The sequence below is a fragment of the Phoenix dactylifera genome, unplaced genomic scaffold (genome assembly GCF_009389715.1).
Source record: "Phoenix dactylifera cultivar Barhee BC4 unplaced genomic scaffold, palm_55x_up_171113_PBpolish2nd_filt_p 001712F, whole genome shotgun sequence".
Taxonomy (NCBI): domain Eukaryota; kingdom Viridiplantae; phylum Streptophyta; class Magnoliopsida; order Arecales; family Arecaceae; genus Phoenix; species Phoenix dactylifera.
Genome location: NW_024069011.1, coordinates 21,896 through 43,231, shown reverse-complemented (window position 1 = coordinate 43,231; position 21,336 = coordinate 21,896). Strand labels below are relative to the sequence as shown.

Here is a 21,336-nt window from a genome sequence, read left to right as displayed (position 1 = left end):
ATTGTGGATGTGATGGGAATCTGTGCTAGGTTCTGTCTAGTCTTTTTTTTATAATGTTTTCCTTTTTTTTTGTATTTCAACCTTAAGGTGTTGAGCTTTTCTATTAAGCATCTGGGATTGCATTTGTAATGTTCGGGCCCACAACCTACTAGGCCCAATAAGAAGTGGGCCCAGCTAAGGGTTGGGCCCAAATGTCACTGTAGGCAGTATAATTATAATACTTATGAGGGATAAGACCGGCAGGGAAGATATTAAAATACGAAGGGATAAGACTGACAGGGAAGGGTGACCCTCACCCCTGCTGGCAGCCGATGCCGGCGCGCCGGAGACAAGGGGGGGCGGCGGCCAGTCCCGGAGTATGGAGAAAAGGAGAGGATGGGACGTCTCAGAGGAGGGTTTCATCCTCTAATCAGTTATTTAAGCCTCTGCCGGCAACCCCAAGTCACGGACCCCCCTAAACACCGAACGAGAGAAAGAGAGAAGGAGCCGAAGCCCTGGAGCCTAAGGCCAAGGAGCCCTGAAGCTCTGAAGAAGGGGGGACTACCAGGGAGGAAGCACTGCCCGACTACACCCGACTACACCCGACTAAAACCAGGTATGGACTCCCTGTTAATAAAATCATAAAGCAAGGAGAAACCCCTCTGTGGGGTATTCTCCCCTCTGTTTCACTGATGAAACAGAGGGGAGGAGACTGGCACAGAATGGAGGAGACTGGCACAGAGAGGAGGAGACCGGCACGGGAGAGAAGAACAGGAGGAGGGCCGTGGGCCGGACCCACAGGCTGCGGGCCGGACCAACAGGCCGCGGGCCGGCCTGAGAACGGCCCAAGCCGAGCCCACGCCACCCGGGCCGAGCCCAGCCGGACTCGGCCTGCGGGTGACAGGCCCCGGCCATGGCTGCCCTAGGGCTGAGGGGCAGCCAAGGGCCGCCGGGTCTGCCGTGCCGGCGACCAACGCGGCCTCAAGGCCGCCAGCCCCAGCCGAGCCCCACCTCTCCGCCGGCCGAGAGGTGGTGGCGAGACTCCCACAAGAAAAAGGAAAGAGGGGGAGAAGGAAACAGAAGAAAAGAAAAAAAAAATAATAATAATAATATAAAATGAACTCACCGGACCTTAAGGCTTCATCCCCTCCGGCCATGCCTTGCCGTGGACGGAGCGGGTGGAGGCTTTCGAGTAAAGCCGGATCCCGACCCACCTCCGAGCCCTTCCCCTCTCCGGCATCACTTCGGAGGGAGGAAGGGCTGGCCTTCCCTTCCGCCGGTGCACCGGGGGGAAACCCCCCGCCTCGGTCGGTGGATCGGGGGGAGCCTCGTCTCCCCGGTTGCCTGCGGGAGAAGAAGGGGAGGAGACAGTGGGTTTCGGAGGGGGGACAAAAGGGGTCGGAGGCTAGGGTCTCGGCGAAAACAAAGAAGAAAGAAAGAGAAAGAGAGAGAGAAGGAGAGGGAGTGACCGAGAGGGAGAAGGCCACAGATCTGGCCGGAGGAGAAGGAGGGGGCCGGAGGACCGGCCGGAGGCGTGGGTTCCGGTGAGAACGAAGGAGAGAAGAGGGAGAAAGAGAGCCGGAGGAGAGAGGGAGGCAACGGAGATGAAGAGGCGGAAGCCTCTAGAAGGGGGGAGAAAGGAAAATAGTAACGGGTTTGCGGGTCGGATCCGAACCCGCAACCCGTTAAGCTTAAATAAATAAATATATATATATATGTATATATGTGTGTGTATATATAAAATTGAAATGGGTTAAGTAAACCCAATTAAACCGGACCCAATCTAGTTGGGTGAACCCGGATGAGGGATTGAGTGGGATCTGAACCCAATTGGACCCAATTAAACTTGGGATTAAGCCTAATGACCAATTAGAAGGCCAATTAAACCATATGGACCCAATCAAGGCTCCAATATGAACACATTAGACTTGGGCTAAATTTCGGATAGAATCCAAGCAAGTAAAAGGAAATAATATGCTCATTATAATGTGATTTTAGGTGACTCAGGATCCGTCACCAGGACGTAAGAAACTTGGGAGAAAACGAATCACTGTAAGTAATCTGTCTTAATCTTATCGTAGATCTTGTATTACGTTTTATAAGATAAACCAGTGTTTTTCATACAATTTGAATTGTATACATGATTTGTGAAGAAAGTAAGTAACCTGTCCTAACCCTGTTATGGACCATGTCATGTTATTAATGTTTTCCTAAGCATTTATTTTAAGTATATATGTTTCATGCATGATATGTTACAATGCATAAGTAACTTGCATGATCCCAGAAGCTATGGCTATGTATGTGACATGATGATACTGATATTTTAATCATGCATGTAAGTTTGTAAAGCCTTAGCTAGCCCAGAGGCACTATAATAGGCTCAAAGATGCTACTGTGAATGACTGAGCCGCCAGTGGCTGAATAGTAACTGAGCTGCCCCGCCAGTGGCTGAATAGTAACTGAGCTGCCCCGCCAGTGGCTGAATAGTAACTGAGCCTGCCCCGCCAGTGGCTGAATTGGAATTGGGCCTGCCCCGCCAGTGGCTGAATAGTAACTGAGCTTGCCCCGCCAGTGGCTGAATAGTAACTGAGCCTGCCCCGCCAGTGGCTGAATAGTAACTGAGCTGGCCCCGCCAGTGGTCGAGTCTGACTTCGCAGTAGCATCCAAGAGAAAAAGGACCACGGTATGCCGGTGGCACGATTTTTCCTACATGTGCATATTACATGATTTCTTGACATTGTAGGATACTGTTTTATTTACTCAGCATGGATATTTTATTGATTTAGTAGTATTTAAGAGCATGACCACGGTATGCCGGGGGCACGGTTTCATGTGCATGTTTTATGAAAATTTTGTGATTTACAATACTGTTTTGTTTAAATTGCATATTTTATGAAAATGGTATTTGAAGCATGATCATGAGGCTCGTTTCAGAGATTGGGTATATGAGGCGGGTGCTTCCAAATCCTGCAGATGTGTTTTTGGGGAGAAGCAAAATCGGTGAGGGGTGAAGGACGCTTGCGTGAAGCCCCGGAACCGGCCAACATCTGGCAGGGGAGCCCCGTGTTTCCCCCTCATGTGGGCCCAATAGTCACGTGCCCTGCGCAGGCGGGCCGTGACATTTATGAACGTGCCTGGCCAAAGCATACATTGTATTACAACGGATTTTTGAATATATCCTTATGAAATGTTGTATTTTGCTATAACCGCTATCTTCTTTAAATTGCATACATATTATGCCGTGATGATTATTAGATAAACATGCATGTCAGCTTCTCAAAACCCTGATTTACATGTTTAGTCTACTGGTTGATCCGGTAGGATTATGCAGGATTACTTACTGAGCCGTGTAGCTCATATCCGTTCATTTACTTTTTCTTTCAGACCCTCACCACTGATAGCTGCCAGAGACACGTTAATTTGGTATCAGGGCTTCTGGGGTAAAGCAAGCATACTTTTGTGTACATAAATTATGTAGAAGCTCTGTATTTGGGTACTGACCAGCATGTTGTACTAAGAATGCTTTCATATGAAAAGATTCGGTTGGTTTGACTACCCTATTACCCAAGTATGAGGCTGCGTGCTATTGTGGGCGGTAGTCGGCAATAGCACGGCCGTGTCACGGAACCGGATCCGGGGCGTGACATCTAGTGGTATCAGAGCAATAGGTTAACCATGAGTAAAAAAATTTTAAATTTTAATAAGGGCAGGGGTAGTTAAATCTCATTTAGTGAAATTTCGTATAATTGGAAAGAAAGAAAAGATTTTATTGGTTGCATCATCGGTCAGTCACAAAAATTGCTTGACACAAATATTTTGATAGGTGATAATGAGCAACAAAAAGAAAGAAGCTAGGTAGCTATAAGAAATAGGGAATACTCAGACATTTACCCTGATGAATTACCGGAATTACCCCTGGTTGAGAAATCGAATTCACCATCGATCTTAGGAGAGGGACCCATCATCAAGGCCCCCTACCGGGCGATTCTTGTTAACTGAAATTTTTGGAGGGAAACTTTGTCTACCTAAAAAAAAAAAAAAAAAAAAAAAAATGTTCTTTTCGAGGAGTGTTACCCGATTCGGGTGATACGGCAAAATGAGTCCTCACTACATCGGTCCACCTGAGGTATGTTTAATTTCGAGGACGAAATTTATTTAAGGGGGGAAGGATGTAATGTCCGGGCCCACAACCTACTAGGCCCAATAAGAAGTGGGCCCAGCTAAGGGTTGGGCCCAAATGTCACTGTAGGCAGTATAATTATAATACTTATGAGGGATAAGACCGGCAGGGAAGATATTAAAATACGAAGGGATAAGACTGACAGGGAAGGGTGACCCTCACCCCTGCTGGCAGCCGATGCCGGCGCGCCGGAGACAAGGGGGGGCGGCGGCCAGTCCCGGAGTATGGAGAAAAGGAGAGGATGGGACGTCTCAGAGGAGGGTTTCATCCTCTAATCAGTTATTTAAGCCTCTGCCGGCAACCCCAAGTCACGGACCCCCCTAAACACCGAACGAGAGAAAGAGAGAAGGAGCCGAAGCCCTGGAGCCTAAGGCCAAGGAGCCCTGAAGCTCTGAAGAAGGGGGGACTACCAGGGAGGAAGCACTGCCCGACTACACCCGACTACACCCGACTAAAACCAGGTATGGACTCCCTGTTAATAAAATCATAAAGCAAGGAGAAACCCCTCTGTGGGGTATTCTCCCCTCTGTTTCACTGATGAAACAGAGGGGAGGAGACTGGCACAGAATGGAGGAGACTGGCACAGAGAGGAGGAGACCGGCACGGGAGAGAAGAACAGGAGGAGGGCCGTGGGCCGGACCCACAGGCTGCGGGCCGGACCAACAGGCCGCGGGCCGGCCTGAGAACGGCCCAAGCCGAGCCCACGCCACCCGGGCCGAGCCCAGCCGGACTCGGCCTGCGGGTGACAGGCCCCGGCCATGGCTGCCCTAGGGCTGAGGGGCAGCCAAGGGCCGCCGGGTCTGCCGTGCCGGCGACCAACGCGGCCTCAAGGCCGCCAGCCCCAGCTGAGCCCCACCTCTCCGCCGGCCGAGAGGTGGTGGCGAGACTCCCACAAGAAAAAGGAAAGAGGGGGAGAAGGAAACAGAAGAAAAGAAAAAAAAAATAATAATAATAATATAAAATGAACTCACCGGACCTTAAGGCTTCATCCCCTCCGGCCATGCCTTGCCGTGGACGGAGCGGGTGGAGGCTTTCGAGTAAAGCCGGATCCCGACCCACCTCCGAGCCCTTCCCCTCTCCGGCATCACTTCGGAGGGAGGAAGGGCTGGCCTTCCCTTCCGCCGGTGCACCGGGGGGAAACCCCCCGCCTCGGTCGGTGGATCGGGGGGAGCCTCGTCTCCCCGGTTGCCTGCGGGAGAAGAAGGGGAGGAGACAGTGGGTTTCGGAGGGGGGACAAAAGGGGTCGGAGGCTAGGGTCTCGGCGAAAACAAAGAAGAAAGAAAGAGAAAGAGAGAGAGAAGGAGAGGGAGTGACCGAGAGGGAGAAGGCCACAGATCTGGCCGGAGGAGAAGGAGGGGGCCGGAGGACCGGCCGGAGGCGTGGGTTCCGGTGAGAACGAAGGAGAGAAGAGGGAGAAAGAGAGCCGGAGGAGAGAGGGAGGCAACGGAGATGAAGAGGCGGAAGCCTCTAGAAGGGGGGAGAAAGGAAAATAGTAACGGGTTTGCGGGTCGGATCCGAACCCGCAACCCGTTAAGCTTAAATAAATAAATATATATATATATGTATATATGTGTGTGTATATATAAAATTGAAATGGGTTAAGTAAACCCAATTAAACCGGACCCAATCTAGTTGGGTGAACCCGGATGAGGGATTGAGTGGGATCTGAACCCAATTGGACCCAATTAAACTTGGGATTAAGCCTAATGACCAATTAGAAGGCCAATTAAACCATATGGACCCAATCAAGGCTCCAATATGAACACATTAGACTTGGGCTAAATTTCGGATAGAATCCAAGCAAGTAAAAGGAAATAATATGCTCATTATAATGTGATTTTAGGTGACTCAGGATCCGTCACCAGGACGTAAGAAACTTGGGAGAAAACGAATCACTGTAAGTAATCTGTCTTAATCTTATCGTAGATCTTGTATTACGTTTTATAAGATAAACCAGTGTTTTTCATATAATTTGAATTGTATACATGATTTGTGAAGAAAGTAAGTAACCTGTCCTAACCCTGTTATGGACCATGTCATGTTATTAATGTTTTCCTAAGCATTTATTTTAAGTATATATGTTTCATGCATGATATGTTACAATGCATAAGTAACTTGCATGATCCCAGAAGCTATGGCTATGTATGTGACATGATGATACTGATATTTTAATCATGCATGTAAGTTTGTAAAGCCTTAGCTAGCCCAGAGGCACTATAATAGGCTCAAAGATGCTACTGTGAATGACTGAGCCGCCAGTGGCTGAATAGTAACTGAGCTGCCCCGCCAGTGGCTGAATAGTAACTGAGCTGCCCCGCCAGTGGCTGAATAGTAACTGAGCCTGCCCCGCCAGTGGCTGAATTGGAATTGGGCCTGCCCCGCCAGTGGCTGAATAGTAACTGAGCTTGCCCCGCCAGTGGCTGAATAGTAACTGAGCCTGCCCCGCCAGTGGCTGAATAGTAACTGAGCTGGCCCCGCCAGTGGTCGAGTCTGACTTCGCAGTAGCATCCAAGAGAAAAAGGACCACGGTATGCCGGTGGCACGATTTTTCCTACATGTGCATATTACATGATTTCTTGACATTGTAGGATACTGTTTTATTTACTCAGCATGGATATTTTATTGATTTAGTAGTATTTAAGAGCATGACCACGGTATGCCGGGGGCACGGTTTCATGTGCATGTTTTATGAAAATTTTGTGATTTACAATACTGTTTTGTTTAAATTGCATATTTTATGAAAATGGTATTTGAAGCATGATCATGAGGCTCGTTTCAGAGATTGGGTATATGAGGCGGGTGCTTCCAAATCCTGCAGATGTGTTTTTGGGGAGAAGCAAAATCGGTGAGGGGTGAAGGACGCTTGCGTGAAGCCCCGGAACCGGCCAACATCTGGCAGGGGAGCCCCGTGTTTCCCCCTCATGTGGGCCCAATAGTCACGTGCCCTGCGCAGGCGGGCCGTGACATTTATGAACGTGCCTGGCCAAAGCATACATTGTATTACAACGGATTTTTGAATATATCCTTATGAAATGTTGTATTTTGCTATAACCGCTATCTTCTTTAAATTGCATACATATTATGCCGTGATGATTATTAGATAAACATGCATGTCAGCTTCTCAAAACCCTGATTTACATGTTTAGTCTACTGGTTGATCCGGTAGGATTATGCAGGATTACTTACTGAGCCGTGTAGCTCATATCCGTTCATTTACTTTTTCTTTCAGACCCTCACCACTGATAGCTGCCAGAGACACGTTAATTTGGTATCAGGGCTTCTGGGGTAAAGCAAGCATACTTTTGTGTACATAAATTATGTAGAAGCTCTGTATTTGGGTACTGACCAGCATGTTGTACTAAGAATGCTTTCATATGAAAAGATTCGGTTGGTTTGACTACCCTATTACCCAAGTATGAGGCTGCGTGCTATTGTGGGCGGTAGTCGGCAATAGCACGGCCGTGTCACGGAACCGGATCCGGGGCGTGACAGCATTTGCCTCTTAGGCTGAATGGACACAAAAGTTCAAATTGGTTGCCCTTGGTTGAGAAAATTGGATAAAAAAGTCTGCAGCTAAAAAGATGAAAGAACTAGCTAGAGGTCTCTATTTTGGAAAGGATCAAATATTTTGTGTGGAGGCTTCTATCTTAACAAGATGTTTGCAAATCTGGGGTTTATGATGGTTTGAGTGTTTAGGATCTCAAGGATTTTAATATGGATTCGCTAGAAAGAAAGTGGTGGAAATTGTTAAATGATTCTGACAATATTTTAGAAAGATTGGATTCAGATTTTGGATTACAGGAAAAGGCTGCCTTTTGGTCATAATCAACCTCAACTTTCTTCTTGATTCTGGAAGACGAGTACCTGGAGCAAGCGACAGAGGGGGTGATTTTGGACAATAGGATTTGGAGGATGGTAGGCTCTGGATTTTAATATAAATATAGATAATATGATTGTTTCGAACGTAATTTGATTTACACAATCTACTGGTCCACAATGCAAGAGAGTATTGGAAAGAGAGAGTTTTAATTTTTTTTTTCTTTTTTGATATAAGAGAAAGTAAGTTTTAGATTATTTATTTATTTATTTTGAGATTAGAAGGAGCTAATGGCTATCTTCTACCTTAACCTATCCCCATCTCTGGAGGGTAATCAAAATCATCCCTTTGTCCAAAATGACAAAAAGCGATGCCATCGGAGCAAGTATTTGGTGGTGAGATAGTTTTAGATTTTAAAATTATAAGTCTCATTAAGTTTAAATTTGAAAATATTTTCTCATAAATTTTATGTAAAGAAATTATTTAGTCATTGATATTTAAACAAATATATATATATATATATATATATATATATATATATATATATATATATATATATTGTAGAATGATGTATACTTACAGGTTTTAGATGATTTTGTCTCGAAATTTACGTACGGGAGAGGCGATACATAAATTTAATATATCTAATATATATTTATTGGGTTTTCAATACTTCAAATATTTAATGCAAATTTATTTAGACTACCGTTTCTCTGATGATTAGATTTGGGACAAAAAAAAGTTAAAACATTACTCTTTTTTTTCCTCAAAATCCACCGTGCCATATCCAGAGATCGTTTTAGTTTACTTTTTTTCTATTTTTGATAATCAACTTTGGTTACCTTTGAGTCATGCTTCTATTAATGTCTCTCCTTCGTCCCTCCTAAGACTATATATATATATATATAAAAAAAGGAGGATTCAGCGAGTGCAATATTACTTGAGGGAGATTCGACCGTAGTTATTGAATGAGTTCAGTTGACTGTTGGCAGTGCGAGTGAGTGCCATTTCTTGATTCGAAACATCCAATATATGGTCTATGGTAGGATGGTCTTCTAGATTATACATGTCTATAGAGAGGCTAACGAGATTGGATGACTTTCGGATAGTAAGCTGCTGCCTAGTGTGCTTTGAAATATGCTATATTTTAAGTACTTTTTTAAATTTTTTAATACTAAAATTGTATAAATCATCTGTTTAAGTAAAAAAAAAAAGACAAAATATTTTGGGGCCCAAAAAATGTACAAAACGGGTTCGTGACATGTACCAATTTGGTTCTCCGCGGACCAACTTCACTTTGTATCTTACGGACCCCCTGATTTTGTCCAACCGCATATTGCCATATAGCAGTCAGCTCCATTTACTGACAACGAACAAAGAACCGATAAGGCGACAAGCACTGCCTATCATATTTCCATTCACCCCCCGGCAAACCTTCTACTTTCTTTCCCCGCTTACCTCCTCATTGTACGTCTTCTCGCTTCTCTCCGCGAGTTCTTCGCCCACTGCCGCTAGATCTCCGACAAGACCGAGGCGACCGACGGCGACGACCCACCGTAACCACCGATCCACCCCGCCGCCGCCTCTCCGCCGCGTGCGCCGTCCCCTACGTCCCGAAATCTAGCGGCGCGGGTGCTTTCCCTTCCCGCTGACAAGCCGCTGCCGCCGCCATGGGCGACGCCGTGGGATGGGTGGTGGGGATCTCGAGGTAGCGTCCGGATCGATAGGGTTTCTCCGCGATGGCGCCGGGGGCGGCGTCGGGGAGGAGCTGGGTGGAGTCCTACACCGGGATGTCCGCCGACAACATCAAGGGCCTCATCCTCGCGCTGTCCTCGAGCTTATTCATCGGCGCCAGCTTCATCGTCAAGAAGAAGGGTTTGAAGAAGGCCGGCGCGTCCGGGGTCAGGGCAGGTACGGAGTAGATACCTTTGTTGGCTTTCTTTCTTGTGATTCTCTCTCTTTTCTCCCTTCGTTTGGTGGTTATTTTGGCCGATTTGCTCATCTGAACTGTGGATTCTTGCTGAGATAGTTTCCTTAGATCTCTATGTGATAATGGTTCTATCTTTTGCCTTATTTGGTGGTCTTTTTGCGGGATTTGGTGATCTGAACTGTAATGCTGCATTCTTTCTTGGAATTTAGTAGGATAAGAGTGTGTTGTGTGCGGTATGGTAGCGATAGGAAGGGTTCTATCTGGGCTTTGTTGCATCGTTTTATATAAAATTGTTCATTCGGTATTGGAGAGTTGACACTTAGATGTATTCAGCAGTAAATGATAAATTTGAGTAACGTTTGATGCCTAGCATGTTGAATCTAAATGAGAGAATGCATGATGCATTGATGCCGATTAATTTTACTGGAGGAAGGATAGGGAAAAATGGAGATTATACGTGCAAATGTCTCAGTTGAAAAGATGGTTTGCCATTAGCTATGGAAAGGTTCACGTTTCTTCAGATATCCAATAATGGGAAGGATTTGTAATATTTATCTTTAATTATTATCCAGCTGATAGATTAACATTGTGACTTTTATAGTATTGCAATCTGTAGTAGGTAGCACTGCTGAGGGATTGATTGAAAGTTTCATGAGATATAATAGGATAAGAAGAAGGAAGAGAATCTGCTAGGTGGAAGTTTGGAATCTTTACTGAGAGTAAAAGAGAAGAAAAAGGAAAACCTTGAGGTCCATGAAGCAATCATATTATCAAGACCTATCACAGGCGTTGCCTTTCCCATCCCTATATAGGTCATGCTACTTAAATCTTAAATCCTAAGATATGTGCATTAGTTACTTATCTTTTTGTCAAAATCTATGTGATTCAAGTTTTTTTTTTTCTCCGTAAAACAACCTAAATTTCTTGGCATGTTTTATGAGTTCTGGTTGATCTCATTTTGGATCCAAACTACTTTTAGACCCAAATAATGACCAAAGCAGGGAAAACTAAGAACAGAAAGTTACAAGGTTTAGCTTTTTGTACATATTTCAAACATGTATATATTATCAATTTATCTTAAAAAAAAAACATGTTTGAGCGAATTTAGGATGTTTATGTGCAGGGTCTGATAAGCTAGTATTCTGAATCTATTTTCAAAACACTCGTACTAGCATTCACTACTTTGCATAGTCAACAATATACAATCAATTGTTCCCTTTGTCAGATCATACCTCGCTTCTTTTGATTGAAAAAGGAACCCACCCAAAACCCCGGGGTGGGTTGGGGGGGGGGGTATTGAGACACGGGGATTGAAGTAGGGAAGGACTCTTGTTTGAGAATCCCCTAGAATTTTATATTTTTGAAATTCAAGTATAGTTTTTCGATCTTTTCTTTCCTGATTATATAGAAAGATGGTTTAAAACCCCGCATGGGGAAAGAAGAGGAAAGATATAAAGGAAGGAGAGAACAAAAAAGGAAACAAAAAAAGGAACGAAAGAAAGGGAAGAAGGAAGAAGAGGAAAAGAAGTAAAAAAGAAGAAAGAAAGGAAGGAGAAAAGAAAGAAATGTTGGAAGGAAAGGAGGAAGAAATGGTAGAAAAAACAATTAGAGAAAGAAAGAAATAAAAGAAAGAAGGGGAGAGACATGGAGGAACTTGCCGGAATGCTTGATTGGGCCTGCTTTTGGGATAGGGTAGGATATTAGGGCATCTCGTTTAGTGGAGAAATCAGGGCATCCCTATCCCACAGGATTTAAAACCTTGGCTGCCTCCTTTAGTCTCAATAAGAAGCTTTGGTTGTTACCAATGCTGATCAGTTTATATATTTGGACATTTGGAGCAACACAGCACATGACCAACAGAGTACACAGTGCTTAGGTAGAGAGCACGATGCTTAGGTAGATAGCAAGCATTCGGTTGGATTATTTTTTGATAAACAATAAGAAAAAAAAGCTAAAATTTAAAATATGTAAAATGACTATGAAATTAGAAACAAATCAAAATGTCAAAGGAAATAAAAAGCCCATTACATAAACACTATTATGTTTATGAAGGGACTAATATTTGTGGTGCACAACATGCTACTTAATAGAATACGAAATTTCTGTACAAATTGTAAGAAAAATATAAGTTGGTCATCTGCAAGAAAAAGATTAAGGATTCAAGTTAATGCAGCAACTTTATCAATTGCTGGATATTTGTACAAAGTTGTGACTAGACATTCTATCAACAATTACCAATATTTGTCTAACATCAGGCGTTTGGGCATGATGAGAGATGATATGGATCATTATTTGTCTACTTGACATGCCTAATACCTTGACCTGCCCTGCCTAAGGCCTCTTCCATCCCAAAAGATGGTCAAAAGCTGACATTCCTAGGCCTAAGTGAGTTGTTTGGGCACACTCTAGGCATTTGACCTACCTATAAGTGCCATGTAGGAAAATATAGCATCAGCATGCTGGCCTGAAGACTGCCAAAGTCTGTGGGGGGTCTCTTTAAAACAGTAGATGAGTTTTTTTTTTTTTTTAATAAATAGTTCTTATGCATGCCATCCTTCTTGGTTTATTTGGTGGATGGTTGATTTCATTTTTTATTCTATGGATTTTCCACAAGTCATAATAAAAGACATATGTGAAATGAATGCTCAAACATAATAAAAGACATATTTGGTGGATGGTTGATTTCATTTTTTATTCTATGGGTTTTCCACGAGTGTTGGGATACGACAGCTTGGGAAATGGACTGGGATGGCACAAGACATCCATCATCATGAGCATCCGTATGCAGGGCATCCTATTCCATGGAAATATTGGGATGGTCCGTCCCACGCTATTTAAAACCTTGGGTGAAAATCCTTACTTAACATCTAAGCAATCGTGACTCTACTCAACATGAAGAATTCCTCACAATGTCTGGGTGGAAAGCCTGAACAAATCTCCAAGATAGGCTACCTTATCTAGCACCAAGGGTTACAATGCTCATAGTTTACTGTTTCTTCCTGCCATAGCACTTTCTTAATGCACTGCTGATTGTGCTTGCGTATTTGCTATTTGTTGGAAGATCTCAACCACATGCAGCACCCAAACTCCAAATTTATCATTTGTGCCATGTTTGCCTGCATGCTGGCTGTTTGCTGGTCATCCTCACTTGCTTGACACCTAAGCAACATAAGTCAGCTACACATATCTGGCCCTTGGACCTGCTTGAAATTGTGAACTTTTACGTCTATAGACCTTTGAAATGAATTTGCCAGCTGAAAAATACTTATATCATCAAGAAAAGCGCTTCGCATTAACTGAAACATTTTCTGCTCTTTTTTAAGTGCTGCAATGATGATTTGAAAAGTGGAGAAGATTGATATATTCCACCTTAGAAGATTGTGATAAGGTTGATTATGGCTCTAACTGTTCATGATTTTCCTGTATGCTTTACTTTTCTTGCACTTCAGGCTTCTTCTGTATTAATTTCTTTGGGTCGGTATTTTCTTCGAAGCATTTTAACTTATTTTGACTTCGTAACAGGATCTGGAGGCTATTCTTACTTGTACGAACCACTTTGGTGGATAGGAATGATAACAAGTGAGTGTTCAATCCTTTGAATCAAATGTGGTATCATTTTTTCCTTCTTTGGTTAAAAAAAATGTTGTTTCAATTTTTAAAGCAGGTTTCTAGGCCGTGCAATTAACTTTTTGTATGGAATTGGTCTGTTATACTTAAAAGTGTTAAAATGGTTATTTGAAGAATTCAAATTTGACTTTCCTTTTTTCTTATAGCAAGATGGATGACTTTTTAATTTAAATTCTCCTATGGTACACCAGATCTGACTCGGTTATTGATTGAGTGTATAAATCTTCCATTTCTTGAACTTCTCTTTTTATTCAATGTCATTGTTTAATTTGTAAATGATGTCCCTGTCACACATTTAGCCTAGCCTCATTTCTATGGTAATGCACCCCAACCATTATGGATTTCTTTTCTTTTCTTTTTTTTTTTTGGAATTTGGCACTTTATTATAATACGCCACTTCATGTAATGTCATTGCTGAGAATTTTGAGGAACAGATACTAATAATTTGACGCTAATGCAACAGTGGTTGTTGGGGAAGTTGCCAATTTTGCAGCTTATGCATTTGCTCCAGCCATTTTGGTCACTCCTCTTGGTGCACTTAGCATAATCATCAGGCATGCCCCCCAGTCTCATGTCAAATTACTTTTGGATTAGCTAGTATATATATATGTGTGTGTGTGTGTGTGTGTGTGTGTGTGTGTGTGTGTGTGTGTGTGTATTGCATTTTCTAATATGTCTATGTGCTATCACCGACTATTTGTCTTACAGTGCTGCTCTTGCACATATCATTTTACGGGAGAGGCTGCACATATTTGGCATTCTTGGATGTGTTCTTTGTGTTGTGGGATCAACCACAATTGTTCTCCATGCCCCTCAGGAGCGTGAGATTGAATCTGTTAAGGAAGTATGGGATCTGGCTACTGAACCAGGTTTTGGCTGTTTTCCGCTATCCCAATTATATGAGGGAATAGTCATTTTAGTTCATCCTGATACAAGTGTAACTAACAAAGGCTGTAGTCATCCTTTTATTCAATGACCATAATGATTCATGCTAATTGCTAAGGCGTAATTGTTGTTTTTTTGCAGCTTTTCTGTTCTATGCAGCAGTAGTAATTGCTGCTGTTTTTGTGCTTATATTCCATTTTGTCCCCCATTATGGACAGACACATATTATGGTGTACATTGGTGTTTGCTCTCTTGTAGGTTCTCTATCGGTATGTTCTTGTGTATAGCACTCATCCTCAATTATCTTGGCTTCGTGTTCTTGAATTTTAGATGTCACCATAGCATTTTCTTTTCTTACTTTTCCACATGGGCAGGTCATGAGTGTGCAAGCTCTTGGAATAGCTCTGAAGTTGACATTTTCGGGGATGAATCAGTTAATTTATCCCCAAACTTGGGCTTTCACAATAGTTGTAGCTGCATGTGTGATTACTCAAGTGAACTATTTGAACAAGGTATGGCTATCTTTCTGTTTACCAAAAAAGTGTAGTTATGTTTGTAAGTGTTGAAATTTGCCCACAATTAGGGATTGTTTTGTATTTTGAAAGCATTACTCCATAAATGATAGTAGCCGTAAATTCAGAGATGAAACTAATGTGTCTCCTTTTCTTATATATTTATGCTTTCAGATGTAGGGATACTAATATTTCATTGCTAATTATCAAGTAGTAAAGAATGAACAAACTATGAACTTAAATTCTAGTTTTAATATTTTATAAATCTTACAGGAAGGGCCTCATCTATTTGACTTCTTAATCTAATTATCACAGGATTTGCAAGAGAATTTATTACAAAGAAAGCTTTTGATTTCGAGAATTGACTGAATGTGTATGGCGTACATGCTTAAGATTATATTTCTTGGACCATTCATGTTATACCTCCTTAAGTAGAGAAGTTGGTAGCTTCAAATTTAATTTTGAAGCTCTCTGTTGTTTTCTAATATTATTTTATTGGCACTTTTGTTCAAAAACCTCAGAAGTCAGAAATAATTTTGTTGCATCCTTTGACTAGGGTTTGTATGTCATCTGGATTTTTACTTAAATTTTATTTTGTAGTTTACTATGATTTAGACCCTTTTTGTGTTTTCTCTACAATATCACTATAAGATCCAACTGTGTATAACTTTTTTAATTTCATGTGATGTCATCTGCAAATTGCGTGCATTGTAGTTTCTCAAATTCTACTATTTTATATAATCTGTTTGAGTACGAATTATTTAGAAGCTTTCTTCTGCAGTTCCTATTTATGATTCGATTATATTCCCTTATGAGCAGTCAATGTTGCATTGCAAATGGCTCCCCTTTGTCATTTTCCTCTGAGTGCTAACAGTAAGCGCATCTATGTCAGTCGGTAGGTATTAGAGGCCATTCTTGCTGCAGGTTTATGCTACTGAAAAGTCATCAGTTTTACCACAGCATCAATCCGCCATTATTTATTAGTTTTTGGTCTCTCATGCCTGCCTCCAACCTCAATGGGATTCTCTTGCTAATTCGAGTACTTACTCAGCTTTCTTCGTACACTGCCTGATGGACATGTATACTTATACCAAGCCAATAACAACTATCTGCTCCAAGAACTTTTTATTAACTGCCTTAGAAAATAAAAAACCGACAGCATTTGCTTTTCTTGCAACTATTTTATTCTTAAACCTATTATCTTTTTAGCGTGTCCCATCACTTTTCTTCTATAACTTGTGTGTGTTTTCATTTCTCTCCTTAGCCCTTAGTCTTGCTAATTATTACATCTCAACTTATGAGACACAAGATCATTGGAAGCTGTGTATTTACACTAGCTTTTTTCCTTGCGCCCCTTCTTTTTTTTCCATCCAAAGTTGTTGATGGTGTGTACTCTTGCAATACTTTGAAGTAGCTTCTGTTCTCTTTTATATTGATCTGGGATAATCTTTGCTGAAATGATGCTGAGAAAATTATACACCTCTCCTTGTGCTTTATTTGGTTTGGTAAGGTAGATGCATGCGATGTTTCCCACCAAAATTTTTACTTAAAACTAAAATAATAAAAAAATGCAAATAGCATCAAAATCTCTCATGCCGGAATTTACATATATTTGAGATATTTAATTTTGTTCTACATTAAATGGCTATGTTTGTTCATAATGGGTAGAATTCTTATCTTAGCATTAAAATAAAATTGGCTATGGGTTGGCATGGAGCATATTCTAAGTTGGAAAGACGTCATGGAAGGACCTAGCAAAATGTTATTAGTGGTTAGTGAATTTGATATTAGCCCTCTATAACGTGATCCTGGATGTTTCAATACTACTTCAGGCTAAAGAGGAGCCTTCCATCAAATGTGGAAGGCTTGTTGGAAGATTAGGAGATATACCTTAAAGGTCCCAATTTAAGCTCATGCAACTACTTTAAGCTCATTTGTTTATTATTAATATGCATAAATATGTACTCTGAAAAACTAATTAATGTTACGTCTGGAATGTGGGGACTTGGTGAGTGTATAGTTGTTTGGGCCAGGAAGTGAGACTGATGGCCCTTAACCTCCTTATTGTTCTGTTTTATTTTTTACATTTTCTAGGGGTTGCGTGACGGGGCTCCCTTTTATATTGTTATATATACTCAATGGAATGGTGGTGAACTTTCACCTTTCCTGTAAAGGACTATTGTTACATCTGTGAAGGAACAGAAATAGGAAATATAATTTTTGCCATGTTCAGCTATTAACTTTGTCATGTCTGTTACTCTACTAAATTTCTTATTCTTGATAACTATTGCTAATTGATATTGTTGTTAGGTACTACCCTTGATTTTTTAATGCTTGTGGATATGTTTAAAGTTCATTTTTATTTGCAGGCTCTTGATACGTTCAACACAGCAGTTGTATCACCCATATACTATGTGATGTTTACATCCTTAACCATTTTGGCTAGTGTGATCATGTTCAAGGTAACTATTATTTGTGAACCGTTTATTTGAGTAGTGACACCAGATCATTTGTTGTTGACATTAAATGCTGGCTGATGTTACATTAGTGGAGTAAGAAATGCAAACTAACTGCCATGTAAGCAGCCATCTTTGTAACTAGCTCATAACTATGTGGTGAAGCTTCTTTCTGATTACCCAAGTTGTTAGTTGATAATGACAACTTTAGAAAGATAAGGCCACAAGCTTATCATTGTTTTAAGCAACATAATCTCACAGTAGCTGGTCACACTTGTCAGTGCTCCTTAACATTGCTTTTGGCATTACCAGTGCAAGTCTCTAATCAGGTTACCTCTTGTGTGGCTTTAATGTTCTTTGGAGAACGTCGGTTATCGGTTCATACCGAGTTGGTCTTATACTCCATCCATGGGCTCAGGAAAAAATGGATAATGTCATAAATGCCCCAAAAGAGAACACAAACAAAAAGAGAGAACAAAGTTGTCGGCCAATAGAAAAGGTCAAGTTGTGTTTCGTGCAGAGCTTGCTTTATGTCAAGAGGTCTCTCTTTGAGATGATCCAACAAGATAACGGATTTGGTGGTCAACCCAGAGAATCTCATTGGCTTCTTTCCATGCTTGAGCCTCGGTCATTTGTTGTGCTACATGCACACTCGCATCCAATTCCCAGAATCCATGTTGGATACATGTCAGGCACTTGAATATTTATTATTTTCTAATTGGAGCTTCTAATAATTGTTAGGGAATTGAACTCTTCCAACCAAGAGTTTATCCCACTATAACAGCATCAAAAGTGAGCTTTTCTTCTTTGTAGAGATTGGTCATGCATGTAGATATCTAAAATCTTTAAGTTAATCAGGAGGTTTGGATGAGAAATATGCATACTGGAAGACCTTAAGAAATAATATATTTTTAATATTTTCTTTTATGTGATGCTTAAAATATATTTTTAGTTAAAATTATTTATTTCCACTTATTGCTGTATCTCCCTTTTCTTCCCTCTTGCTGAGTCGGACGCATGGACATGAGTCTGAGTCCAATTATCATGCCTGTCTCCATGCAATATTGGTCTGTGGTCATGGATTTGACATTCTGTTTCTGTGTATATCATCAAATTTTGATCACAAATATCAAGTTTAATATTTTTTTTTGGTGCAGCATAGTTCAATCTTTTGAAAAGGTTTATCTTAAAACTATATGCCATTACTTTCTTCATTAGAACTCTTTCCTGTTGATTTATTTAGAGATAAATCTATAATCATGATAGTTTGCATAGTAATTTCTAGAAGATGCTTTTGTTTTTTCTTGTGACAACTTCGATACTTTCAGAAAAGTCGTCAGAAGTCACTGCATTGTCTTGTCTCATCCTTATCTTGCTTTCCTCTAACCTTGCAAACCTTTGGGGTCTTTCCCGTTTACATTCAACTCTTATGACTATCATCTTGGGTGTTACTTACATCTGTAATTTATTTTCAAATTATTTGCACCAATATTTCCAATCATGGTTGCTCATGCACTAAGTTTACCTCTGTTTGAGGATGTATAGCTTTTAGCTTTTAACTCCCTCACTGCATGGTGAACTTTTGGGGTGGTGCAGATTTGGATCATAGAATCGCTTGCAGAAGGTGGACATGTTTGAAACTTTTTTGTTGTTGGTGTGCCAATTCCAAAACAGAAACTGAACTTTGTGACCTTAGGACTATCAAGAGTGTAAAGAAAACAAACTTTTCTTTCTACATCCATTCTCGTAGTTGATTGTTTTGGGGTGATACTTTAGGGTTTTTGAACTAAACAGATGGCAATTTTTTGCATTAATATTTGTTTTGTTGGATCACTAAGTTTTTGATTGCTTTCAGAAGTCAAAAGATTATCTTTTATTTCCCCAGGGATTTACTCATTAGAAACATATCAATTGTCATTTGATAGCATTGACAAAATAATATTGATAGCCTCTACATGTTAGACTTGTTCACTAACTGTTAAAATCAGAAGCATGTGAATGCGAACATGTTTTGCAACTGAATAACACAAACTCATGCATGGCGACATAATGTTCAAAGAAGCCATATACTGTCAGTCTGTTTAATGGTTAACAACCTAGCAGATGAGGTAGGAGAACATTTAGTACCTTGATCAAGTCAAATTTAACCTTTTATGTTTTTTGGGGCCTTATAAACCAGTAAATTGGCACAAAACAATGTAGTTTCCCAGGTACCGTCTACGTCTATCATTCAACCATCATTGTAATAGAGAATATACACATTGCAGGTGTAAAAAAAGGGGTTCCTTGCAATTTCTGGAGGAAGTTATATGAATATTCTAAACGTTAAATTATTAATATCAGCATTGCCATTGGCAGCTGTAATGTTCCATGGTAGAAAGGAGGATCCTAGATTGGATTGAAACGATATCATGTTGAATAGACATGCAATAGCAGGTTATATAACATATATGAGCAGCAAACAAATCACTTCTTACCAAGGCTGCGGATAATGTAATACTGTTGGGTAGCTTGTTAGGGATTTCATTGTTAGCTTTCTGGATGCCCGTCTGACATATAGACCACAAATAAATGTCATTATTAAGAATTAATTTCATAGCTGTTGGGAATAGGCGAAATGAACATGAAAACAATTTGATTGGGTCGTCATTTCTATTGTCACTTGAACAATTTAGATTTGATCTGTAAATTAATCTGTATTCTCATCTCTTATCCTCACTACTTTTTACAGTTTAGAGTTTTTGTGGTGACTTCTAAAAAACAATTTTGATATGATGGATGTCATTGTGGTGCTTCATTTTTTGAAATCCAAGACATGCAGAACCTCTTGTGCTTTTTAAGCAGCCAAGCACCCTCAGAAAACAATAACATTGGTTGTATCTTTTCTTGTCAATTAATTGGTCGATCATCCCTTGTCATTTATTCTTGTGATTTTTAACAATCTTATTTTCTTTAACTTCACCATTGTCTTGATCCAGTATGTAGAAACATTTTGCCTCCATGCATGTCTGACACCAAATCTCTTAGGTTCTTCTCACTTTATCGATAAAGGATGCTTGAGCATTTTCTTCTAAGTTTAGCCTTTATTTGTGTCGAGATATTTCAAACTCCCTCCCTACTCACCCGCACACAGGCACAAAGTTCACCAACTTTATATTTACAGCCTAGCAAGCGGTTTGGTGCATGAGAACATATGTAAAGGCGATTTTTATATGTATATTTTAAAATAACAATCAGATTGTCATATTATTACTTGCAGGATTGGGATCGGCAAAATCCAACACAAATAGTCACAGAGATGTGTGGCTTTATCACAATCCTTTCTGGGACATTTCTTCTTCACAAGACCAAGGACATGGCTGATGGTATTTCACCCATGTGGCTTTATATTTTTGGATTTAAACCATATTCATCAAACTTGTGGTTAAATCTGTGTAATGCTCGTCTATTTCACAGGTCATTCACCATCTTTATCTGTGCGCCTCCCAAAACATGCTGATGAAGATGGTTACCCCCCTGAGGGCATTCCTCTCAGGCGTCAGGACTCAGTCCGATCCCCATGATTTCTTCTGGAGCTCTCTCTTTCCGTCAGCTTTACATGTATTATTACATCTGACCTTACAATTCATGCACTCAAGGAAAAAAAGGGGAAAAGTCTTGATTTTTTTTTCCGGGAAAGTATAGATTTTTTATTTTTCAAGATTCCCAAAGCAATAGGTTCTGCCCCCCAAGACAACAGTAAAGACCTATAGGGTTCAATTGGTTGCACATCCAGTGTATTTTAGCTTCAATTGCCAAGAATTCACTGTTTAGTCTTATCTGTTGAACATGAAGTTTGGACAATTTCCTTAACTCTGCTACAAAATATTTTTGGTATTAATGTTAATTGTGCAGCAACCAGCAAAATATCTTGCTACAGACACAGTTGAGTGTTTATGGGCTTTCCTGCA

The 21,336-nt window shown here is 40.9% G+C and overlaps 1 protein-coding gene across 1 annotated transcript; it reads left to right on the top strand.

The window, feature by feature from the left end:
* Positions 1-9,384: 9,384 nt before the first annotated feature.
* Positions 9,385-21,286, top strand: LOC103722218 (probable magnesium transporter NIPA4). The gene is made up of 9 exons (XM_008812691.4): positions 9,385-9,887; positions 13,429-13,485; positions 13,997-14,087; positions 14,242-14,402; positions 14,560-14,687; positions 14,793-14,930; positions 17,300-17,392; positions 20,646-20,751; positions 20,843-21,286. Exons 1-9 carry the CDS (start codon positions 9,716-9,718, stop codon positions 20,947-20,949), a joined length of 1,053 nt encoding a protein of 350 aa, XP_008810913.1. The 5' UTR covers positions 9,385-9,715; the 3' UTR covers positions 20,950-21,286.
* The last annotated feature ends 50 nt before the right edge of the window (positions 21,287-21,336 follow it).

Coding starts and splice junctions, on each gene's coding strand:
- LOC103722218 (XM_008812691.4), top strand. CDS start 9,716: ATGGCGCCGGGGGCGGCGTCGGGGAGGAGCTGGGTGGAGTCCTACACC. Junction 9,888..13,428: donor CGCGTCCGGGGTCAGGGCAG/GTACGGAGTAGA, acceptor ACTTCGTAACAG/GATCTGGAGGCTATTCTTAC. Junction 14,931..17,299: donor AAGTGAACTATTTGAACAAG/GTATGGCTATCT, acceptor TTTTATTTGCAG/GCTCTTGATACGTTCAACAC.